Below are 26,871 nucleotides of genomic sequence, written 5' to 3' on the forward strand. Positions count from 1 at the left end.
TTTTATATTTTGATAGATCAGACTTTGATGGATGGAGCGATATCAAATATGTTATTTTTATTGTTTTTTATTTCTTTATTAAAAAGGGGAATTTATATTTTTATCTACTTTTAGATTATTAAAAACATTTTTTTAACTCTATGTTTTAGTTCCCCTAGACAAGTAATAAAACTTGTGAACATCTAGTCACTTGTACTATATAACAGTACCACAATATTGCAGCATATAATAAAAATCTCAGTCTCTTATGAGCCAGTGGCTGGTCTTCATCAGAACACAAGCATGGCAGGAACAAGAGTCTTCAGCAGGTCCCCGGTTGCCAGGAAATTCGATTACCAATTTGAGATTGTGTTGCAGCGATAAAGTCGTGGAATGGCGCAGCCCCCTTACCTCCACATATGAAGTTAACAACAGTGGGGGGATTTAAGCTTAACTTGTTTCTGTAAGAGGCAGATGCAAGCTGTGACGTACCGGGTATGATGCACAAAAAATTGTGGAGCAGGCTGCCAGTCAAAGTGTTGGGGACCGATTACAGCATTTTGACTGTATAGTGAGCAGCAACTGTCACACTGTGACAGTCTTTGGAAAGGGAGAGGGGCCTCAAACTGTCCATGGAACTGAGAATCTAACTATCCCTGTTCCGGGGGTACTCTAGAACGTAGAGGGGCCTGGTTCTCCAAACTTACCATGAGGCATGGGCCAGAAATGTAAGACAAACAAGACACAAAGACAAAACAGGGATAACATAAAACCACTATTATACAAAAGCACTCACCAACAATAGGAAGGAGGATAGGGACAGGGAGGAATAAACTAGATAGGAGTAGGGACCAGGAGATAAACTCTCATATACAACTGCAAACAACAGATCACTACTATTACAACTCCACTCCAACTAATCAACTTTAGCATTTAGGGTCCCGTTACACGCTTCAATGTCCCAGCCATCCCACCAACGATCCGACGTGGATGGGATCACTGGGACATAGTTAGCTGATCGCTGGTGAGCTGTCACATAGACAGACCCACCAACGAACAAGCTGGTATCCAGGGAAAACAGCGGGTAACAGAGCTGCGCGGCTCTTAGATACCCGCTGTTTACCCTGGATACCAGCGTGCACAGCGGGTAACTAAGAGCCGCGCGGCTCTTAGATACCCGCTGTGCACGCTGGTATCCAGGGTAAACAGCGGGTATCTAAGAGCCGCGCGGCTCTTAGTTACCCGATGTTTACCCTGGATACCAGCTCCCAGCGTCGTTGATCGTTGGTCTCTCGCTGTCACAGGCAGCTATGTGTGCTGCCCAGCAGGAGACCAATGACGGAATTATGGTCCAGAGCATTAAGCAACGATTAATGATCAGCCAACTGATCGTTGCTACATGTCACACGCAGTGATGTCGTTTCGACATCACTGCAACGTCACCAAACTGGTAACTGGTGACGTTGCAATGATATCGTTCACAATATCGTTGTGTGTAATGGCCCCCTTAGCACAGGAAGACGAATCTTTCACCGGCAGAGACTAGACACCCAGAGCCAGTATATATAGAGGAAGTAAATGATAAACATTTGCAGTTGAGATCAATCAGTCTGCATGGTCTCAGCCAGCATGGAAAGAGTCCTTAACTCTCTCAGCACTGAAGGAAAAGAAATCCATTTAAAATAGGGCATGAATCACACCATCTCTAAAGAGGACTGCAATTCATTACCCAATGTAACCTTCTAACTCCAGGTCTTCCAGGGGGACGTGACACCCTTGCGATAGTAACTGTAAGTGCTTCTCGAACCACCCCTATGACTTGAAGCAAATGGCTTCAGGGAGGATATAAATTAATATTCTCCCTCCAACCCCTGCTCCAGTAAGGAAAGGCAGTCATGATATTAATGCTATTTACCTGCAGATTAATCCTATATCAGCAAGTAAATAGTGTTTCTGGACACAACAGGTCACTTTTAAAGAGCATTGCCAAATTACTTGGATATACTATACAGCCCTCCAGAACTTCCATTTGCAGCACATGTTTCAGGTCTTTGCCCAACATCAATGTTCAATGCAGGAGAACAGCTTGGATGGATAAGAGACCTTTCACAGGCTAGGTGTGAGGAGATTGTGCTTAAACTATCATAACGTGTTATACAGCCATTCTGCCAAGCAGGGGTAAACCTAGCCTCTCTCTGCTACCCGAGGCGAACAGAAAAATGACGTCTCCCCCCCGCACAGAAAGTAAATTTTTATACCTATCCTGTAAAACTGAGTACAATAGTGGACATTTTGATTTAGATAAATAGAAATAAAAAGGTGTCCAAACACAAAGATGTCAGTGCCATCACACGCACATACAAGAACAACACAGCACAGAAGTAACCAGAACAAGGGTCATTAATGGCAATGGTAGGCCTGGCACATGGCCGGACTGGGACAAAAATGCAGCCCTGCCACACAAATCCCACCATCCCACAAACTATAACACTCATTAGCCCCGATCAGTGAATTTTTGCTATACTTTGTCATCCCTTCATCACTCTCTTAAAGGAGTTATTTAAAGAGCCACATGTGAATGGCACCACAGTGCGTATGATTGACCACAGCTCCATTTACATGGTGCTCTGCAAAGCTACGTTTCCCAGGATCATGGGGGTCCCAGCGGTCAGATCCACAACAAACAGAAAGTCATCCCCTAGCCCCACATAATGCTCCATACAGTATCATGGGCCGCATATATTACTGTGTACAGTATTATGGGCCTCATGTAATGCTCCATACAGTATATTGGGCCCCAAATATTACTTCATACAGTATAATGGGCGTGATATATTACTTCATACAGCATAATGGGCCACATATATTACTTCATACAGTATAATGGGCACCATATATTACTTCATACAGTATAATGGGCACCATATATTACTTCATACAGCATAATGGGCCCCATATAATTCTTCTCCCCATACCCCGCTGCTCTGGTCTCCTCTGTGTATTCTGATCCTCTGCACTGCTTGTCACAGGGACATCATTAACTTTACGTATAATTGTCCACTTGGACTCATAGTAATAGTGATTTGTTTGTACCCTGTTGTCTGGGGCTGGCCCACTTTATGGGGGTGCTCAGGGCATATGATTATACACCAGTAAAAAGTATGAGAGGCTCAATTTGACCAGTGCCGCCTAGTTTCCTACCCCTCTTATTCTACTGGTACTGTGGGCACACTGACTGGTACTGAGGAAATGAAAGAAAGAAAACAGAGAGAGAAAGAAAGAGGGGAAAGAAAGAACAGAGAGAGAGAAAGAAAGAGGGAAAAGAAAGAAAGAACAGAGAGAGAGAAAGAAAGAGGGGACAGGAAAAAAGGAACAGAGAGAGAGAAAAGAAAGAGGGGAAAGAAAGAAAGTGAACAGAGAGGGAGAGAGACAAAAAGAGGAGAAGGAAAGAACAGAGAGAGAAAGAATGAGAAAGAGGGGAAAGAAAGAGCAAAGAGAAAAAAGAAAGAAAGGGGAAAGAAAGAACAGAGAGAAAGAAAGAGGGGAAAGAAAGAAAGAACAGAGCGAGAAAGAAAGAGGGGAAAGAAAGAAACAACAGAGAGAAAGAAAAACAGAGAGAGAGAGAAAGAAAGAACAAAGAGAGAAAGATAGAGGGGACAGAAAAAAACAGAGAGAAAAAAAGAGGGGAAAGAAAGAACAGAGAGGCAGATAGAAAGAAATAGGGGAAAGAAAGAACAGAGAGAGAAAGAAAGAGGGGAAAGAAAGAACAGAGAGAAAGAAAAGAAAGAAAGGGGAAAGAAAGAACAGAGAAAGAAAGAAAGGAAAAACAGAGAGAGAGAAAGAAAGAGCAGAGAGAGAAAGAATAGAAAAAGAAAGACAAAAAGAGAAAGAAAGAGAACAGAGAGAAAGAAAAGAAGAACAGAGAGAAAGAAAGAACAGAGAGAGAAAGAAAGATTAGAGAGAGAAAGAAAGAGAAAGAAAGAACAGAGTGAAAGAAAAAACAGAGAGAAAGAGAAACAAAGAGGGGAAAGAAAGAACAGAGAGAAAGAAAGAAAGAAAGAGGGGAAAGAAAGAAAGAACAGAGACAGAAAGAAGAAAGAAAAATAACAGAGAGAGAAAGAATGGACAGAAAAAAAGAACAGAGAGAGAGAAAAAAGAAAGAGGAGAAAGAAAGAGGGGAAAGAAATAAAAAACAGAGAGAAAGTAAGAAGGGAAAGAAATAACAGAGAGAGAGAAAGAAAGATGGGAAAGAAAGAAATAACAGAGAGAGAACAGAGAGAAAGAAAGAACAGAGAGAAAGAAAGAAAAAGGGGAAAGAAAGAGAACAGAGAGAAAGAACAGAGAGAGAAAGAGAAAAAACAGAGAGAAAAAAAAGATTAGAGAGAGAAAGAGGGGAAAGAAAGAACAGAGCAAAAGAAAAAACAGAGAGAGAAAGGAAGATGGGAAAGAAAGAAAGAACAGAGAGAAAGAAGAGAGAGAAAGCGAGGAAAGAAAGAACAGAGAGAAAAAAAGAAAGATTAGAGAAAGAAAGATTCTTTAAAGATACTATAGCAGCCCAGCTCCCATTGTAGTGCCCACCGGAGTCTCCGATACAGGACATATCATGATCTGCTCCCATGACTGGCATCCCTGAGTCCAAGGCGATCCCGCTGTCCGTGCTGTCGGAGGAGGACACAGTGATGGATCTGAAGCATTCCCTGAAGTGCCTCCATGGTTCCGTCACAATCTCCTCCCGAAATTACCTCATTTCCGGTCAGCTTCTAGCTCGTCACTTCCGGTGGAACGTGTCGTGCGAATTTTAAAGTGTTCCTTCGTGCTCCGCCGTATACTCCTGTGTTCGCGGGAAAAGTAAGTTCCTGGCCGGGGCAGTGGGGCAGACTCTCTCTCAAAATCGGGACTGTCCTGCTGGGAGGTATGAATGCTCCTCACCATACACCTTGTACACGTATGGCTCCGCACACCTCATACACACATGGCTCCTCTTTTTATGCCTAGTACACACACGGCTCTGCTCTGTACACCTTGCACACACGGCTCCACTCCGTAAACCTCGTACACATGCGGCTCTGCTTCGTACACCTTGCAATCACGTGGCTCCGCGCCATACACATGCGGCTCCACTCCGTACACACACTGCTCCGCACACTTCATACACACTGGGCTCCGTTTTCTATGCCCCATACACACACAGCTTCACTCCGCACAACCTGTACACATGCGGCTCCGTTCCGTACACCTCGTACACACACGGCTCTGTTCCATACACCTCGTACACACGCGGCTCTGTTCCATACACCTCGTACACACGCGCGGCTCCGCTCCGGACACCTCGTACACTGCGGCTTTTGCTCCGTACACCTCGCACACGTGCGACTCCGCTCTGTACACCTTGTATACACATGGCTCTGCTCCGCTACATCCACCCTGTAAAACCCCCCGACCCAACACATAAACTTCCCTCATCCAGCACGATGACAACCAGCACAGCAGAGTCTTGCATAAGACCTGTGATGAGGTCACAGGAGTGGAGGAGTCAGGGTTCTCATGATCAGGGGGCCCTGACTCCTTCCCTCCTGTGACCTCATCAATTGCAAGCCTCTGCACGCTACCAGCAGCACCAGCGTGCAGAGGCTAAATTGTAGGTGCTGCGGGTAGCAGAGCGCATAATACCGCACCCTGTGCACAGCAGCTGCCTGCCACCTGAGGCAACAGTCGCAAATTGCCTCATTATAGGTGCGCCCCTGCTGCCAAAACCTTTCTAAGAACGTACACTAATCAGGACTACAAAATATTTAATAATGTATGCAGATTTGTGAAATCTGTTGACAAATCCACTTTAAACATAAATAAATCCTAAAATAAAAATATAACAGTAAACAGTGATGTAAGGTAAAGCTAGTGGGTTCCATTGCAAAATGTTCAACAAGGCCCCAACTATGACAGAACTTTATTTGTATTGGTTTTCGCATATGAGCTAAAGCGACCCATTGAGAATCCTAAAACTCCAGTTCCCAAGTTTCACTGCAATCCCTGCACTGATAATAGTTATGCCCCTTTTCCTGCCATCAATCCTCTATGTTTCAATTCTTTCCATCTTATTCTCTTTGAGCATATGAAATATATTTCTAGAAAAATAAAATAGATGATTACTCTCACCTCTGACCAGATCAACGTCAATTAGGTCAGATTTCATATAAACCATCTTCTTTGGTTTATTTTTAAGTCCCTGTAAATACAAAAACAACATATTTAATTAACTATCCGTGATATTTTGCCAACAAGCATTAAATTAATGTTGTGCAGATGTTTTTAAAGAAAATGTATCATCTCACAAAAAATGCTAGTTACCTGGTAATTTATACCTAAATATCTTTGAAATAATATTTGCCTGGTTTACAGCTACATAGAGAAAATGACATTTATATCCTCCCTGTAGCCGCTAGTTTAGTCATTGAGGTGGGGCAAGTGCTGTAACAGTTACGGCTCACTTCACATTCAGAATTCTGTTATCACTCCCCCTGGGCGGTGCCGGACAGCCTGCTCTGTACACACACTCTGTAGAGCAGATTGTGAATCAATGTACAGGGGAGTTATTACAGATGCACTCGCAGTAAAGTGAGCATAGACTGTAAAGACTCTTTGCATTGTCCTTATGACTAGAAGCGAACGGCTACTGAGAGCAGTGTTGCCGGACTGGGGGGGTCAATGGTCCAACAGCAACATTGACTTTAGGGGCCCACTGTTCAGCCACAGCTAAATATTATATTACTCTTATTCACTAATTTACCTATAATAATATAGGTAAAGTTTTGTGACGCAACAGCGATCTCACCAGCGAGATCGCTGTGTGTAACAGGTATCAGCGACCGGCCCCCTGCCGGGTATCGCTGATCGTGCTCGAATGCCCTGGACTTTTTTTGGATCGTTCGTCTCCCGCTGGCCAGCACGCATTGCTGCGTGTGGCTGGCGGGAGAGCAGCGGTCAGCGAGCTCCCAGCTCGTATCCAAGGTAAACAACGGGTTTCTAAGTGCCGTGTGGTGCTTAGAAACCTGCTGTTTACCTTGGTTACCAGCTCCCTGCACCAGCACGCTGGTAAATAAGGTACACAGCGACACGAGCACTCGTCGTTGCTAGTGCTGATCGCTGGTGAAGCTGCCTGTTTGGCAACTCACCAGCGATCATGTAGCGACACATCAGCGATCCTGACAAGATCAAATCGTAGTCGGGATCGCTGGTGAGTCGCTATGTGTGACGGGGCCCTTAATCTGTTAAATGCCGCAGTCAATCTGTGACAGCGGCACTTACAGTGACGTGATCGCTAGGAGCTGATGGCATGGTACCCCTGTGCCTCTCATGACAGTGCTCCTGTGAAAGCCAGCCCATGGCTAGCATACATAGGAAAGTTTTATTCTTGCTATATACAGTAAAGCTGTAGCATTCCTGTATATAGCAGAAGCGATCGGATGATACCGTAAAAAGACTAAGGCTGGTTTCACATTAGCGCTTTTTAAGCGCACGCACGGCCGGGGGTAGCTCCGCCCCCGAGCCGGCTCTCTGCCCGGCGTGCCCGCCCCTTGCTTGTAGCGCCGCCTGCGATCGGCGCACCCTATCTTTAGCATAGGGTGCGCAGATCGTGCGCAGGCCATGCGCTAGTTGCGCTTTGACCTGCGCTGCGCACTATTGATGGTGCGCCGTGCGCGCCAAAATCCGAAAAGTTCGATTTTGGCGCGCACGGCGCACCGTCAAAAGTGCGCAGCGCAGGTCAAAGCGCAACTAGCGCACGGCCTGCGCACGATCTGCGCACCCTATGCTAAAGATAGGGTGCGCCGATCGCAGGCGCCGCTGTGCGCTAGGAGGCGGCGCTACAAGCAAGGGGCGGGCACGCCGGGCAGAGAGCCGGCTCGGGGGCGGAGCTACCCCCGGCCGTGCGTGCGCTTAAAAAGCGCTAATGTGAAACCAGCCTAACAAATACAGTGAAAGGTAAAAAAAAAAAACATAGTAAAAAAATAAATACAAGTTAAAATCACCCCCCTTTCCCCTATTAAAAATTAAGAAATACATTTTTTTTTAAAAAAAGGTACTCATTTAATATGACTGCGTTAGTAAAAGTCCGATCTATCAAAATATTAAATAAATTTATCCAATCGATTTCTGTAATGTAAGAAAAAGCAATAAAATATCATATCTACCCAAACATTATATCAATAAAAACATTGTTTCTAAGCACAAAAAAAGCCCTTATACAGCTTCATATTCCAAAAATTTAAAATGTTACGGCTCTCGAAAAATGGCGTCACATGCAAAAAATTTTTTTATTATTTTTTTTTTTTTTACAAATATCTGATATTTTTTAAAATAAATCTCTGTAATCCTGCTGACCTGGAGAATCGACCTGGAGAATCATATCGCCAGGTCATTTTTACTGTAAAATGAACACAGTAAATAAGAAAAACTATTGCAGAATTGCTCTTTTTTTCTATTTTGCCACGCTTGGAATTTCTTCCCTGCTTTCCTGTACATGGCATGATAAAATGAATGGTTTATTTCAAATGTACAACTCATCCTGCAAAAAAACAAGTTAAAACCCTTGGAGTAAGGGGAAGGAAAAGTGAAAGAGCAAAAATGAAAAATTGAGACATCCTTAAGGGGCTAGAGTATTAACAAAATATGAACCTGTTACCACCACAACCATTTTTGACTTTCTCCAGGGATGGCAGCATCAGACCATCATTAATAGACAACCCTATTAAGGCTTATTGCTTTTTTCATACATGTATAACAACCATTTTTTACATGTTTAATAACTATTTTAGTGAAGACTGAAAATATATTTGCTCTTAAAGTTTTAGCAGCTGATTGACTTGACTTTTGAAGCAATGTCGCATTTGCTGCTCTATAATTAAGATACTTAATATTCCTCTCTAATATCCTGTCTACATTTCTAATATATAAAGCTTAATGTGTGTATGTATGTCCGGGATTGGTATCTGCACCGTCGCAGCTACAGCCACAAAATTTTGCACAGTCACACGTCCGGACCCCGAGAGCGTCATAGGCTATGTTGTGAGGCAAAATTTTAACCCCGCTTGTTGCAATTCACCAAACAATTTTGTCTATTATTCTTATCATTTCTATGGTGTTATCATCCTTCTGTAAAGCTGGAAATAACACAATTTATTACCGTGCCAACACAGACCACCCTCTGACACAGACTGCAGGGGGAGCCCAGTATCACACAGGATAGGATTAGATACATGGCTCAGCAGTCAGTATCACACAGGATAGGATTAGATACACAGCTCAGCAGTCAGTATCACACAGGATAGGATTAGCTACATGGCTCAGCAGTCAGTATCACACAGGATAGGATTAGATACACAGCTCAGCAGTCAGTATCACACAGGAGAGGATTAGATACACAGCTCAGCAGTCAGTATCACACAGGATAGGATTAGATACACAGTTCAGCAGTCAGTATCACACAGGATAGAATTAGATACACAGCTCAGCACACAGTATCACACAGGATAGGATTAGATACACAGCTCAGCAGACAGTATCACACAGGATATGATTAGATACACAGCTCAGCACACAGTATCACACAGAATAGTATTAGATACACGGCTCAGCAGACAGTATCACACAGAATAGGATTAGATACACTGCTCTGCAGTCAGTATCACACAGGATAGGATTAGATACACAGCTCAGCAGTCAGTATAACACAGGAGAGGATTAGATACACAGCTGAGCAGTCAGTAACACACGATAGGATTAGATACACTGCTCAGCAGTCAGTATCACACTGAGAGGATTAGATACACTGCTCAGCAGTCAGTATCACACAGGATAGGATTAGATACATGGCTGAGCAGTCAGTAACACACGATAGGATTAGATACACTGCTCAGCAGTCAGTATCACACCGGAGAGGATTAGATACACGGCTGAGCAGAAAGTATCACACAGGAGAGGATTAGGTACACTGCTCAGCAGTCAGTATCACACAGGATAGGGTTAGATACACAGATACACATGTTGTTTATCAAAAGGCTCTTGAATGATTTGAAAATAAAATACTATCAATACTTGGGTAATCGTTTAGTTAATTTGTGTTACAAATCTGTAGTGTTGAATATATGATGTGAGATGTTTTATGTGCAATATAATCATTATAATTTGTTATAACTAACCACAGTTGGTTACTATGCCCAGGCAACGCCGGGCTCTTAAGCTAGTAAATATATATATCTACAGTGAAACTGTTACTTGGAAAAAAAAACAAAAAAACAGATGGTTCAATAATGACGTTTTTGAAACTTACAGGATTTCTATGCTTTTATCTGTTTTCTCATGAAATAGATAAAGAAGTACCTGAAAACCCACCTCTTCAAGAAATCCTACAGCCTGCCATGACCCCGCTACCTCCCTCTCTCACCACTACCGGTGATATCACCTCAACCAACATCGGAACTGCTGCAACGCCCAACCTACTGTCTCCTTCCCCACCATCCTGTAGCATGTAAGCCCGAAAGGGCAGGGTCCTCTCTCCCCTCTGTATCAGTCTGTCATTGTTAGCTTGTTTACTGTAAGTGATATCTGTAATTTGTATGTAACCCCTTCTTATGTACAGCACCATGGAATCAATGGTGCTATATAAATAAAAAAAAGTAGCTTTGTAAGGCTATGTGCACATGCTGGAGAGGTCCAATCCCTACAATTCAGGGACCAGCTCACCAATATCCAGTTAAAAGGATTATCCTTAGGACAGGTTAATATCAGATTGGTGGGGGGTTAGACAAATGGCAGCTCCACCAATCAGCAAGTTCTGTATAGCCCCTTACCGACCTCCGCTGTACATGTACAGTGCAATTCACTAGTGGGTGTGTGGAGCGGGCTCAAGAGGTGAGCCTGCTCAATACCCGGCTGATAATGGCTGTGGCACACAGCCGGGACCCGCCTCTAACATCTGCATGTGATTGGAGCTCCGGCCATGACTGTTAACTTGTTAAATGCTGTTGCCAATCTCCGATAACAGCATGCTGACATGGCGGTGCATCATTCTATGCACCTGTCAGCACCCAGTGACTCGATTGCAAGGTCGCCAATGGGTTTCAATGACAGCTGGGGATCTGTTGAGTACCTCCGTGCCTGTCGTCACAGAGCTCCTTTGAAACCTAGTCTGTGGCCACGCTTCACAGGAGACCATGATTTTTCCTATTTGTAGCAGTGTTGTGGTATTACTGTATATAGTACAAGTGATCAGTCCTCTAGGTTCAAGTCCTCTAAAGGCACTAATAAATACAGTGCAAAAAAAAGTACAAAAAAAATCATATAACAGAACACTTAAAATCACCGTGCTTTTTTCCCCCCTTAAAAATAGACATGATTAAAAAATAAAGAAGCACATATGTGGTATCGCTGCATCCTAAAAAGCCCAATCTATCGAAATCTAAAAATAATTAACCCGATTGGTAAATACCGTAAACAAAAAAAATTCAAAACAATTGCATTTTTTTGGTCACCGAAATATCGTTAAAATGCTGTATGAAGCAATCAATGTCATATATATCCCAAAATTATAGCAATAAAAATGTCATCTCACCCCATAAAAAATAAGCTATCATGGCGCTCTATCAACCCAAAAATGAAAACATTATAGGACTCGGAAAATGGCGACACATCAAAAAAAAAAAAGTTTTTTTTTTTAACTTTCTGATTTTTTTTTCTCCATTAAAATAATACAAAATGTTGACACGTTTGGTATCACCGTAATCATACTGATGAGTTCATTATACTGCTAGGTCATTTTTACCACACAATGCTATGTCGTAAGAAAAATTCCCAAAAAAACAATGCCAGAATTGCGGGATTTTTTGTTTTTTCACTGCACTTGGAATTGTGTCAGTACACTATGTCATTCAAAAGTACAACTCATCCCGCAAAAAACAAGCTCCCATATGTCTATGGGGGGCATAAAAAAGTAATGGCTCTTGGAAGAAGTAGAAGAAAAAACGAAACCGTAAAAATGAAAATTGTCCTTGTGAGGAAGAGGTGAATGTGCAGCAGCCACTGCCGAAAAATGCCCATCAGCTTCTATTCAAGAGAATCTGAAAGGTAAGTCAACAGTACTAGAGGTCTGGACATATCCCTGAGGAAGGTGCCAGGAAGGGCGCCGAAACGCGTAGGAGGAAATAAAGGAGTATACTGTTATAACATCTTGCATCCCAGGTGATCTGTGTATCTCGGCAGCGCGGACTGTAACACATCTTGCTTCTCACAACTTTCTGAAACTGCAGTGAAGGCGCTCTTTATTATGATGATCAGTTGAGGTTTGGTGAATCAGACCCCCATGATCATATATCGCTGGCTTATTTAAAGTGTAATTAAACTTTTACAATTCACTGATATGTCATAACCCTGTTAAACTACTGTTCACCGGTGGTGGTCTGGGCTCTGCAAGCCCATAGACTTTCCATCGAACCTGTACACTACTGCCATATATAAGCCACACAATTCTGTGCTACGGTTAGAGCGATCGGTGGGGGTTCTATGACATGAACCCCCAGTGATAAACGATGCTGTTAACATGGAAAAAATTTTTCCAAAATGTGTTATATTTTCAGCATTTTTTAAAACTTTAGTAACATAGATTTCTTATATAATTTCTGAACCAAAATATTCCCCACAAAATATTGCAAGTTTTCCCACCTACAAAGAATGGAGGGGGCTGTAATTTTTATCGTAGGTACACTTCAACTGTGAGAAACAGAATCTTTAAACAATCAAGTCATAACCCTAACAGGCTAATTAAGGTCTGAAACCTTGATCAAAGTTATCTGTGCACACAAATCTCCAAGTTGCTCAATCTTTTGCATCTGTCCATTTTCCTTTTGTAATTTTTAAAATGTAAAAAATTACAACATATATTTTTTTTTTGCTTAAAATACAAAGGGAATATGTCATTTTCAACTTTAGGCCTTTTAGAGATCATTTAATCTTTAACTTGCTTAACTTCTTCAGAATTATAGTCATTTTCACCAGGGGTGCCCAAACGTTTACATGCCACTACATATATGTAAAATGGGATGATGACAGCTCTTTAGGCAGAGCTAGGGCTTGTCTAAATTTATCATGAATTTTTAATTTCTATATAAGCAAGAGTGCATACAAAAATAATGCTTGGCTAAATGCATCTAAGATGTAGCGATAAGAATTTCCCTTTCCTTCCAGCAGATGTCATCAAAAACCTTTCTTTAGCAAAGAAATCAGTATTTTCAGCCAGAAAAAGAATGCTGACAGTGTTTTCAATATATATATATATATATATATATATACACATATATACTCGTGTGTATATATATATCTATATATTTATAAATAAAATCTATACAGAACACCAAGCTATATAGATCTAAAATACAGGGAGAGGTACATACAGTGCCTTTCGAAAGTATTCGGCCCCCTGGAGCTTTTCAACCCTTTCCCACATATTATGCTTCAATCATAAAGATACCAAATGTAAATTTTTGGTGAAGAATAGTGTTGAGCATTCCGATACCGCAAGTATCGGGTATCGGCCGATACTTGCTGTATCGGAATTCCGATACCGACTTCCGATATTTTTTCAATATCGGAATTCGGCATCGGAATCGGAAGTTCAAAGTTGATTGACAACCTGACGTCATCATGATGCGCGGTGTGTGCGCATCATGATGCGCCGTCATTTCGGGCCTTCCGGGGGTCTCTGCCGGCCTGCCGGGGGCTGTGTGGACTGCCCGGGGTCTGTACCGGCCTGCCGGGGGGCTGTGCCGGCCTGCCGGTGGTCTGTGCACCCTGTGGGTGGGAATTTCCCACGCAGCAATGGCATAAAGTGAGACTAGGGACTTTTTTTTTTTTTTAAGTGGCGGAGGAATACAGTGCGGAAGGATACCTACCTTCCGTCATTGGATTCCTGCAGCCCGTAGAGAACGGCAGCATCATCTGATGCTGCAGTTCTCTACCCAAGATCGTCGTGGGACACACTCGTGGACTGCTTCGGATCGTGGGTGAGTATTTTTGTGGTTTGTTATGTTAATATTTATTCCGGAAAAGACAATGGCTTCGGGGAACAATGTGACAAGTATTGGTAAGTATGTTACTCTATGTTATATGTACTGTATGTCTATGTATGTATTGTATGAATGTATTGTATGTATGTAGTATATATGTGGTATGTATGTAGCATGTAGTATGTATGTAGTATGTATGTAGCATGCATGTAGCATGCAGTATGTATGTAGCATGCATGTAGTATATATGTAGTATGTATGTAGCATGCATGTAGTATATATGTAGTATGTATGTAGCATGTAGCATGTATGTAGTATGTATGTAGTATGTATGTAGCATGTAGCATGTATGTAGTATGTATGTAGTATGTATGTAGCATGTAGCATGTATGTAGTATATATGTAGTATGTATGTAGCATGTAGTATGTATGTAGCATGTAGTATGTATGTAGCATGCATGTAGTATATATGTAGTATGTATGTAGCATGTAGTATGTATGTAGTATGTATGTAGTATGCATGTAGCATGCAGTATGTATGTAGCATGCATGTAGTATATATGTAGTATGTATGTAGCATGCATGTAGTATATATGTAGTATGTATGTAGCATGTAGCATGTATGTATTATATATGTAGTATGTATGTAGCATGTAGTATGTATGTAGCATGTATGTAGTATGTATGTAGCATGCATGTAGCATGCATGTAGTATGTATGTAGTATGTATGTAGTATGTATGTAGCATGCAGTATGTAGCATGTATGTAGCATGTATGTAGTATGTATGTAGTATGTATGTAGTATATATGTAGTATGTATGTAGCATGTAGTATGTATGAAGCATGTAGTATGTATGTAGCATGCATGCAGTATATATGTAGTATGTATGTAGCATGTAGTATGTATGTAGCATGCATGTAGTATATATGTAGTATGTATGTAGCATGTAGTATGTATGTAGCATGCATGTAGTATGTATGTAGTATGTATGTAGTATTTTTTTTTTTTTTTTAACATTTAACACATTAGCCGGATGATGGGACTACTACTGTCCCATCATTGGCTAATGTGTCAATCACTGTCATGGTAGCAGGCATCGCCAGATGGGACTTGTAGTCCCATCGGACGATGCCTGCACAGCCCCCCGGCAGGCCGGCACAGCCCCCCGGAGCCTGCACAGACCACCGGCAGGCCGGCACAGCCCCCCGGAGCCTGCACAGCCCCCCGGCAGGCCGGCACAGCCCCCCGGCAGGCCGGCACAGCCCACCGGAGCCTGCACAGACCACCGGCAGGCCGGCACAGCCCCCCGGCAGGCCGGCACAGCCCACCGGAGCCTGCACAGACCACCGGCAGGCCGGCACAGCCCCCCGGCAGGCCGGCACAGACCACCGGAGCCTGCACAGACCCCCTGGCAGGCCGGCACAGCCCCCCGAAAGGCCCGTACAGACCCCAGAGAGGCTGTACAAGGCAAAAACAGGGTTTTTCTTATTCCGATACCGGAAGTCCCATAGACTTGAATGGGACTTCCGGTATCGGCGATACCGATACTTTTTTTAAAGATCGGCCGATCCATTCCGATCCGATACTTTGAAGTATCGGACGGTATCGCTCAACTCTAGTGAAGAATCAACAACAAGTGGGATATAATTTTGAAGTTGAACGAAATGTATTGGTTATTTTACATTTTTGTGGAAAGTCAAAAACTGAAAAGTGGAGCGTGCAATATTATTCGGCCCCTTTAGCTTAATACTTTGTTGCGCCACCTTTTGCTGCGATTACAGATACAAGTCGCTTGGGGTATTTATCTATCAGTTTTGTGCATCGAGAGACTGAAATTCTTGCCCATTCTTCCTTGGCAAACAGCTCGAGCTCAGTGAGGTTTGATGGAGATCGTTTGTGAACAGCAGTTTTCAGCTCTTTCCACAGATTCTCGATTGGACTCAGGTCTGGACTTTGACTTGGCCATTCTAACACCTGGATACATTTATTTGTGAACCATTCCATTGTAGATTTTGCTTTATGTTTCGGATCATTGTCTTGTTGGAAGACAAATCTCTGTCCCAGTCTCAGGTCTTTTGCAGACACCAACAGATTTTCTTCAAGAATGGTCCTGTATTTGGCTCCATCCATCTTCCCATCAATTTTAACCATCTTCCCTGTCCCTGCTGAACCACCTGGGAGACACATGTTTGGTGTGTCTCCCAGGTGGCTTGTTGCAATCTTTAAACGTCACTTTTTATGGATATCTTTGAGAAATGGCTTTCTTCTTGCCACTCTTCCATAAAGGCCAGATTTGTGCAGTGTACGACTGATTGTTGTCCTATGGACAGACTGTCCCACCTCAGCTGTAGATCTCTGCAGTTCATCCAGAGTGATCATGGGCCTCTTGGCTGCATCTCTGATCAGTCTTCTCCTTGTTTGAGATGAAAGTTTAGAGGGACGGCCGCGTCTTGGTAGATTTGCAGTTGTATGATACGCCTTCCATTTCAATATGATCACTTTCACAGTGCTCCTTGGGATGTTTAAAGTTTTGGAAATAATTTTGTATCCAAATCCGGCTTTAAACTTCTCAACAACATTATCACGGACCTGTCTGTTGTGTTCCTTGGTCTTAATGATGCTCTCTGTCCATCAAACAGAACCCTGAGACTATCACAGAGCAGGTGCATTTATACGGAGACTTGATTACACACAGGTGGATTACATTTATCATCATTAGTCATTTAGGACAACATTGGATCATTCAGAGATCCACAATAAACTTCTGTAGTGAGGTTGCTGCACTGAAAGTAAAGGGGCCGAATAATATTGCACGCCCCACTTTTCAGTTTTTGAATTTCCGCAAAAATTTAAAATAACCAACAAATTTCATTCAACTTCACAACTGTATTCCACTTGTTGTTGATTCTTCACCAAAAATTTACATTTGGTATCTTTATGTTTGAAGCATGATATGTGGGAAAAGGTTGAAAAGTTCCAGGGGGCCGAATACTTTTGCAAGGCACTGTATGTAGCAAATAGTGTCTCTTGATTTAATTTTTTTATTACCATGAGAGGATGGGCAGACGAAGCCTGGTTGAATGGCAACAATGGTCACCAGATCTTGTCCAGATTAATTTTTTCTTTTGGGGAGTTATCATAAACTAGAGGTGGGCCTGATGCTATCGCATCGAGAGGGAAGTGTGTGTGTGGGGTGAGTGTCCCGCTGCTGCCTGCACACCTACCTCCGTGCAATCACAGCCGGCAGGAAAGACGGTGGTTTGCGGCCTGTGCTGGAGATGGAGTGTGGCGGCGCCACCAGAGGGCGCCCTCACCCCATCTCCAGCACAAGCCGCAAGCCGTGGTCTTTCCTGCCGGCTGTGACTGCAAGGAGATGGGTGGGCAGGCAGCGGCGGGATCCGGCGCGTGTAGTCAGGTGGCGGCGGGTCCTGGTGACGGGCCCAGCGGCGGGTCCAGTGGGGGTGGGGGGGTCCGGCGTGGGTGTCCCGCTGGTGGCACTGCGGAAGGTACATAAAAATCCCCTTAAAACACAATTTTATTAATGATCATAAAACACACCTTCCCAGTGACGTTGAAAAAATGTCAAAAAATAGACCTAGTATAAGGTGCTGCATAGCCCTACATTAAGGCCTAACTGATACCTTCCTATCCGTGGAGGTTGGCACCCTAATAGTACGATATTGGCGCCCCCACTCAATGAGGACTATCCCTCACTTCCCTAGTGATCCCTAGTATCACAGAGGGGAAAACAATTTCCAAGATAGAACAGTAATGAAAAGATCAGAATGCCCTAGGACTTATGCAGACCAAACAGATAATACAGCAATAAAAACATTTACCACATCATGATATCATGTGACCCACAAAGATAGCAGCTATTCTCGCTTGGAGAGATAAACATCCTCAGATACAATCAGCAATTAATAAAAAGGTCACTTATCATGTCTCATGGGGGACCCTCAACGTGTTTCCCCGCCGTAGCGGTTCATCAGGAGGAATAGTCCTATCAAAGATATTGTTGCTGCTTCATGCCTGATACCTTCAATAATAATGGCCATTATTATTTTTCCTGCCGGTCTTTCCTGCCGGCTGTGACTGCACGGAGGTGGGTGGGCAGGCAGCGGCGGGATCCGGCGCGTGTAGTCAGGTGGCGGCGGGCCCAGCAGCGGGTCCAGTGGGGGCGGGGGGGTCCGGCGTGGGTGTCCCGCTGGTGGTACTGCGGAAGGGCATGGTACCACCACCGGGTGCCATATTGGAATATCCATCACTTTTTTATTCCAATATGGCGGTCAGCGAACTTCCGGTCCGCGCGGTGAATTCGAGGACATCCAGACGGAAGTGGATGACGGACAATTTAAGGTAAATGTATATTAGATTATATATATTAAAAAAGTCATGCTCAGTTAATAACACGATTGTAATTGAATTATTACTTAAACTGCATACCTACTTCTGCACCCCTGTATACTAAGCCTGAATTTTATTTTCATAAAAGGACAAAACATCTAAGGAAACTCATCACACTGTAACCCTATAAGCACAGTCTGTTCGGGCCATAGTCGAACATGGCTGAATACGGTGCCTGGCTCTCTATATAAGTCCCATTGTCAGTGAGTGGAGCAATTCATGCACATTAATATTTGGGGACTAGGCACTTTATCTCATGATCGGTGCGGGTCCAAACTGTTGGACCCCGAATGGTCATATATTTATCATCCGTCCACAGATAGTGGAAATCACACCTTTCTAGTTTTGTTAATATGCTCTATCGGTATGCTATAGAATATTAAAGATTACCTTCACCTTGGTCTCCTTCTGTTCTACTGATTTCTCCCATATTTGCTGATCATATGCTCCGATCTGCAGAAAAGATTACCAGTAGTGTATGGTCAGAGTGGTTTACAGCGGTATTTTCAGCATGCAGACCTATATGTCTATATTATTACTGACTGCAAAGCCATGTGTGTAGTCTTAGTCTGTATTTCACGGTTCATGTACGGCCAACAATCCCCGGTTTGACTTCATGCTTCGTGATCCGAACTAAAAGCCTCATATATGCCTGTGAGGAGACCCGTGGACAGCCCAGGCATTGAGGTCTGTAGATGGACATGTGATGTGGCCTTATCCTGCGTTCACTCCTATTACTATAGTCCCCTACTTAGTATGTGGCTGAATGTAAGTATTAGATTGCACACAGTTGTAGGTTACAGCCATGGAGATACATGGGTCTTCATATTAGCCGAGGACTCAAAACAAGAAAATATTTTTAGTGTAACTAAATGTTTATTAATTTTTTTTTAATTTTGCAGGTATTTTACATGTGTGTAGATTGGTGGGATCGGGATTATAAGACCCTCATCAATTGGTCAAAAGACGGCAGAGAAGTGTGCGGGAGGCAGTAGGATACAATAAAAAGTTAACATTTCTTTCTAGAGAACAGAATGTGCACAAATGGACATGTAATAAAGTAGTCATTAAGGTCAACTAGTGATCAGTATTCATACGGCTCCATAGCAAAATGAGATGGACGCCCACCACTTAATTAACATGGAATTAAAAATGCTACATAAATATCAATAACTTTATGTATGGATAATATCACATTATATCAGAGAGCCCACAAACTAGATTTTGTTAGACAGCAGAAAGTCACAAACGTATTATTCCTTTCCAAATGTACTGTGGAGGCATCATCCTATGTGTGGGGGGAACTACTATGAAGGCCTTATACTGCATATGTGAGGTTGCAAGGCATCACACTGTGGCTGGCTGTTGGATCAACATGTTGTGTGGGGGTCAATCATGCAGAGTGTGGGTGAACGTACTGGTGTGAAATCATAAGGTATGGAGTATAATTCTGTGTGGAAGTCTGTGGGGGCATCATATTTATGTGGGGGAGTCTACTGTGGGACATCATACAAATAGTTGGGGACTGCACTGTTGGAGCGTCATAATGTATGATGGCACTGCATGGCATCAATCTGCATGAGGGCACTAGGGACACTAATAGGCTTCACTGGCGCAATATTTATGTGTGAATACATAGTAGGACAGGGCAAGGTTAGGGTATTAGCTTAACGTAAAATACAAAGAATAAATGCTATTAACGCACATCAAAAAGACTTAATCAGATAGTAAAAGACTAAAAATGCAATAAAGCAAAAATAGTATAACAGGAATAGACAGATGTTAAATCAAATAAAAGAAAAGAAAAAAATATATTATATTATTGCAGAGGTGCAAATAGTAATCAACATAAATCATAAATAAGTAGTAGTGTCTTATATACTTATAGATAATAGAGAAGTGAGACAATAACACCTGTATACCATGTTAGTTGGATTCGATTTGCGAGTGTCTGTTTTATGGTGCACAGTAATAATGAAAACAAATCCAATTTGATCCAATTTTTGGTGTATGGTATAAGGCAACACTCTATCCGGTAGCATACATCTTTCATTTTTGCCAATACCGTGAGCAGTCTAAGTGACGTCACTACGTTCAGGACGGGTGCCTACGTGGCCCCTAAAGAGAAAAGTCTAACACATTTCTGATAACAACGTCTCCTTCCTCCCATAGTGAATTGGCTTTCCATCGTTTTTACTATCCGGCAAGAAAAATATCTTTGTACCATGTTAGCCAGTAGATAGATAAACAAAACAAATTGAGACTCCTCAGTGGTTGATACCTTTTAATGGCTAACTGAATAGATGGTAACAAATAGTGCTCAAAAAACATTTCATTGTTATATCTAGCATGTGTGTACACTTTTTCTGATACACTCAGTTTTGTCTGTTCAATCTTTTTGGGGATTGTGGAGCTTGTGAGTTACACTTGTTTTGGAAAAATAAACATAGCAGCATGTGTTCCTCTTTCTTATCTTTCAAAGATGAGAGGTACAGTGCCTTGCAAAAGTATTCAGGCCCCTGGAACTTTTCAACTTTTCCCACATATCATGTTTCAAACATAAAGATACCTAATGTAAATTTTTGGTGAAGAATCAACAAGTGGAACACAATTGTGAAGTTGAACAAAATTTATTGGTTATTTTAAATTTTTGTGGAAATTCAAAAACTGAAAAGTGGGGCGTGCAATATTATTCGGCCCCTTTACTTTCAATGCAGCAAACTCACTCCAGAAGTTCATTGTGGATCTCTGAATGATCCTATGTTGTCCTAAATGACTAATGATGATAGTCTTAGGGTTCCGTTTGAAGCACAGAGAACATCATGAAGACCAAGGAACACAACAGGCAGGTCCGTGATACTATTGTGGAGAAGTTTAAAGCCGGATTTGGATACAAAATGATTTCCAAAACTTTAAACATCCCAAGGAGCACTGTGCAAGCGATCATATTGAAATGGAAGGAGTATCATACCACTGCAAATCTACCAAGACCCGACCCTCCCTCTAAACTTTCATCTCAAGCAAGGAGAAGACTGATCAGAGATGCAGCCAAGAGGCCCATGATCGCTCTGGATGAACTGCAGAGATCTACAGCTGAGGTGGGACAGTCTGTCCAAAGGACAACAATCCGTCTACACTGCACAAATCTGGCCTTTATGGAAGAGTAGCAAGAAGAAAGCCTTTTCTCAAAGATATCCATAAAAAGTATTGTTTAAAGTTTGCAACAAGCCACCTGGGAGACACACCAAACATGTGGAGGAAGATGCTCTCGTCAGATGAAACCAAAATCGAACTTTTTGGCAACAATGCCAAACGATATGTTTGGCGTAAAGGCAACACAGCTCATCACCCTGAACACACCATCCCCACTGTCAAACATAGTGGTGGCAGCATCATTATTTGAGCCTGCTTTTCTTCAGCAGGGACAGGTAAGATGGTTAAAATTGATGGGAAGATGGATGGAGCCAAATACAGGACCATTCTTGAAGAAAACCTGTTGGAGTATGCAAAAGACCTGAGACTGGGGTGGAGATTTGTCTTCCAACAAGACAATGATCCCAAACATAAAGTAAAATCTACAATGGAATGGTTCACAAATAAACATATTCAAGTGTTAGAATGGCCAAGTCAAAGTCCAGACCTGAATCCAATCGAGAATCTGTGGAAAGAGCTGAAAACTGCTGTTCACAAAAGATCTCCATCAAACCTCACTGAGCTCGAGCTGTTTGCCAAGGAAGAATGTGCGAGAATTTCAGTCTCTCAATGTACAAAACTGATAGAGACATACCCCAAGCGACTTGCAGCTGCAATCGCAGCAAAAGGTGGCGCAACAAAGTATTGAGTTACAGGGGCCGAATGATATTGCACGCCCCACTTTTCAGTTTTTGAATTTCAAAAAAATTTTTAAATAACCAATAAATTTCGTTCAACTTCACAATTGTGTCCCACTTGTTGTTGATTCTTCACCAAAAATTTACATTTGGTATCTTAATGTTTGAAGCATGATATGTGGGAAAAGGTTGAAAAGTTCCAGGGGGCTGAATATTTTCGCAAGGCACTGTATGAATATTAGGTCACTGTGGGCTATCACTTTTTTGGGGGACCGTGGTTATTTGGCTGTTGCTGGGGAACTTTAACGCTCACAATTCTGAATACACAATGACTCTTACATACAGATCCCAGTTGCCGACGTAGCCTTTCAACATATGTTTGGGAGGTCTTCTTTAGCACAATATCTTTTGCTGTCTTTAATATACATAGGCAACCCCCCAAAAAGTGTACAGTCATGTACATATATTTTAAATGGAAGCCTATGGTGAACTTATGCCATTCTCCAGATATGTATACTACAGTTCTGTGAGCCGGGAGCAATGTGATGTTGGATCAATATCTAAAGCAGCAGGGCAGCCAGCTATTTACCCAGAGTTACACAGACTCTACAGCAGCAAAATGGTAGGAAGACTATGAGAAATTTGCATTCAGGAAGCAAATGAACAATAATAACAATGTCCCTATGAAAGTGTCCATAGCCTTTAGTAGGGATGATAACTGTCCATGTGCACATGTTGTAATCTGCTGAACAGGGCACTTGCACGATATCTGCCCAACCTGCAGCATCATCCCTCCACAATTAATGTCAGATTGACCATGCAGGAGAGAGGTTTCACCGATACTTTCATGCAAGGACAGGCATGCAATTCACAGACTTTGACCACTTTTTATAAATCATTTGAACACATAAGAAGAAGTGTGTGATACTTAAATGATCAGATACTTACTTTTTTCTGATACCAGGATATTGCATCTTTATTCTCAGCAGCCATGACTTTTTCATTTCATTGTAACTTCTGACTCAAAAACAAAAGCGGACCTGAGGACAGAAATCGGAATAAAAAAAGCAAAAGTGAGAGAACATAATGGGCAAAATAACTAAAATTCTACTCTTCGGTACATCTCTAGAGAAACCTGGAAATACATTTTAAACTAGTTAGGCACAATCTGACCAATCACCCAGAAGTTCAGGATATTACCATCTTAGGTGCTGTTGGGAAGAGATTTCCTAGCTGTACCTGACTTTGATATATAGATGACAACCTGTGCTCCCACTATATCCGTTCGGCCGGTATATGTAAGTAGCTATCCAGTCTGAGGACCACACTGAAAATGGATCCTTTGACTTTGGGTAAATTGAAAGATTGTGCTTTTTTACAATCAGATCACAATTTAAGTTTTTTGGGTGAAGGTATGGTCAGAAGTTGAGTTGATGTGTAAGAGATGGCCACTAACCTGAACCCTATTTTTAAGGTTGAATGTGTGCAGCTAAAACAGAGTTCCACAACTCCAGTCCTCAAGGGCCACAAACTGTGGAATCAACACCTGTTCAGGTGATTAAATTATCATCTATGCAATACTAGGGATTGTTAGTAGCCCTTGAGGACTGGAGTTGTGCACCTCTGAGCTTTAAGGTTATTACAATACTTAGAGCAGTGTGTGACAAAATGTAGACAACAATCTGATTAGTTTTCAGGGTCAACAGTTTTGTGCCCTAAAAACACATCTTTTGAAGCAGGCCAGTCACATCACCTCACTAATCTAACTATTCTCAGTCCTCCTTTCCTACATTTCCCCTAACATTATGGTCCCCACACCCTCCGTGCACTGAGTAACACTTTACACCTGGACATACAGATATTGGCTGGTGAACGGCTCATGCAGCTTTATTTTAATGCCCCTATTTGTTGTACAGATGGCTGGACCATATACTACAAGCACTTTTTACTTTTTGGGTCACACGATTTTCTTATAGATTGTCAACTTTCGAGCGTGGCCCGCTCACCTTTTTGGTTGAATTTTTGAATTACGTGTTACCCTGTAATATCTAATTTTGCCTATACATGACCCACTGAGTTATAAAGTGTTGTGGAATATGTTGGCGCTATAGAAATAAAATGATTATTATTTAGCTATTGCCATGTGTTATGTTAATTTATTCCTAATAGGAAACAGAATAACAGACCCCATAACACCGCTGTGCACTGAGCCTCAGACCGCTTTCACACTTCAGTTTTTTTTTCTCATCTGTAAAAAATGGTACGCGTATTTTTCAGTGTGCCGCACCCATAATTGGTCCATGCATCAGCAATTACGGTCCTTGTTTCAACCATTTTTTTTTTTACATGAAAAAATATGTTCTTAGCTTCACTTTCACCTTTTAACCAAAAAATGAACAGGGATGATAGCTTTTTTTCACATGGGTCATTGACTTGCACTGGAGAGTTTGCTCCAAAGTAGGACATCTTTACGTTTTTTAGTGGGGTGGGGGGTTTGTGGACATTTATGTCAATAAAAGAAGTAGCAATGAGAAAGTTACTATATTCATCTATCCTCTTACACAGGACATTTTGAGATGATAGCAAATTCCATTTCATCAAAAATTTGAAAGACACATTCTTTTATATTGGACTGTGTGATTTCTGCGCACGTCTCTGACTTCTATAGCTGCATAAACCTACACATAAAACTATATTATAGTATTAAATTACCATACATAAAATTGCTGACTTGATATATATATAATTACTATCCTGACATATGCAAACTTTCCTATATATTGTGTTATTGTGTCATTATATACACTGCTGACCTTCTGTATATAATGGAATATATTCATTATTGGACTGGGGTGTCAAGTACCCACCAGTAACATTGACTCTGGTGGTCCACTGTTCAGCTAAATTCAAATATCACATTACCCTCATTCACAAATGTATCTTTACTTCCATGTACTAAACTGGATAGTTTGTTACATGATTGATAAGATGCTACCTTTGTCTGTTCATAGTGAATCAAGTATATTGTGCCATCTACTGCTCTTATAGGAAGATGGGGGGCCCACCGGGGAATTCACCAGTGTTCCCGTGGGCCAGTCCGAGTCTCAATATATTTTTACAGTAATTATCTAGTGCTGACTTAATTCACACACACAATTCTTTACTTTGTCTTCATTGGTACTTTTTGGTGAAAAACGCTGTGCCTAAATGTTGATTTACAGTTAGGAAATGTATAGAATATTCTGCTTTTTTTTGGGGGGAGGGGTAGTAAATTTTCAAAATGCAGCGTGATCTAGGTTTAAAAACTGAAAAACTGAAAAAAGTGTGCGCAGAGGAACAATCTGATAATTCAGTTCGGAAATTCTGTACTCTGAACTGCTGTGTAATGTGAAATTTCTCAAGAGCAGAAGTAGAAGACCGAGCAGACAGGCAATTATGAAATTCCTCAGATACAATACAGTGATAAGATAATTTGTATGAATAGTTAACTCTCTGAAGACCCTCTAACAGCCCTTTACAGGAGGTTACTCGTTTCTATGTCTGTCCGTTAATCCAGAAAATCTGATCAATCAGAATCCCTCAGGTCTTGTTATATATCTGATTACGATTTGATAAAATAATACACTATGATGCAAAAACGACATATATTGTGCCAAAACATTATGTTATAGAATCAGTTTAGCATGAAGAGATGAAAAACAGAGTTATGATACATCGTATACAGAAAGCCTGATACTCTACTGACACAGTGCGCACACATAAGCAGATGACTATAATAGAAGAATAAATTATGTATAAATATAACGTGCGTGACATGGAAAGAGATCTGCACAGTGACATTAACATTAGGATAATAATCCCTGAGCAAACCCAGTGCTACTTACATTCTGCATTACAGCCAGTGACTAAGCACGCACTGCCCATACTGCACTACAGATATTGCTGGCTGGAGCTCATATACTCAGGTGTCAGCCCAGCACCGTCTCTACACACTCACACCAGCTCACACTTCCTTTTTCCGGGTCTGTGATGAAATTGAAGTTACAGTGCATTTAAAGTGACAGTCCATCTTACCTGTCAGTACAACTAAGTAGTACTAGACATGTAGCACACCTATTGTCTACGACGGTATTATCAGTTATAACGCACAAACTCTTAAGGTGCATGATAATCGGGAACTGGCCTTCTTAGGAAAGCTTCTTCCTGATAATCGTGAAGTAAAGACAGGCTGCTGACAACTCAACAAACTAGCGAAACACTCATGGGATAGCAGGCACCAAAACTCCCCCGCCTCTAACCACCTTCCCCACTTACCAAATAAATGACTCGAAACACATGGTGTGAAGATAAGACTGTCCAAACCTTCTAATACCTTCCTTCCCATTTTCCCATTGCAAAGAAACACTCTTTACACAAAATTAGCGAAAGAAAACCTTTTTTATTGGAGCGTAACCATTTAAACAACCGCTCTCTTCTATTATCACACCCATTGTTGGAGGGGTATGGTCGCAGCTCTCAAAATTTAACCATCGGAAGATTGTGGGGTTATGTCACCGGACTCCCGGCACATGTACCCAGTCTTGCTCTTCCGCCACTGCT

The 26,871-nt window shown here is 42.0% G+C and overlaps 1 protein-coding gene and 1 long non-coding RNA gene across 3 annotated transcripts in view; one reads left to right on the plus strand and one right to left on the minus strand.

Moving 5' to 3' along the window:
- Positions 1-10,658, plus strand: part of LOC141099045 (uncharacterized) — a 42,953-nt gene extending 32,295 nt beyond the window's left edge. The window contains exon 3 of the long non-coding RNA XR_012234408.1: positions 10,345-10,658. This is a non-coding gene — a long non-coding RNA (uncharacterized lncRNA). The remainder of the gene's footprint in view (positions 1-10,344) is intronic.
- PHTF1 (putative homeodomain transcription factor 1) overlaps positions 1-26,285 on the minus strand; it is a 196,844-nt gene extending 170,559 nt beyond the window's left edge. Inside the window, exons 1-4 of one of the 2 annotated variants that reach the window (XM_073587060.1) lie at positions 26,157-26,285; positions 23,221-23,312; positions 18,839-18,895; positions 6,136-6,205 (exon numbers count right to left, since the gene is read on the minus strand). In XM_073587060.1, the coding sequence (XP_073443161.1) occupies positions 6,136-6,205; positions 18,839-18,895; positions 23,221-23,265 (172 nt within the window). In that variant the 5' untranslated portion in view covers positions 23,266-23,312; positions 26,157-26,285. Of the gene's footprint in view, positions 1-6,135; positions 6,206-18,832; positions 18,896-23,220; positions 23,313-26,156 lie in introns of both variants that reach the window. The other variant, XM_073587059.1, reaches the window with a different exon arrangement.
- Between the last annotated feature and the right edge of the window lie 586 nt (positions 26,286-26,871).

The sequence above is a fragment of the Dendrobates tinctorius genome, unplaced genomic scaffold, assembly GCF_039654945.1.
Source record: "Dendrobates tinctorius isolate UK_male_01 unplaced genomic scaffold, ASM3965494v1 ptg000098l, whole genome shotgun sequence".
Lineage (NCBI taxonomy): Eukaryota > Metazoa > Chordata > Amphibia > Anura > Dendrobatidae > Dendrobates > Dendrobates tinctorius.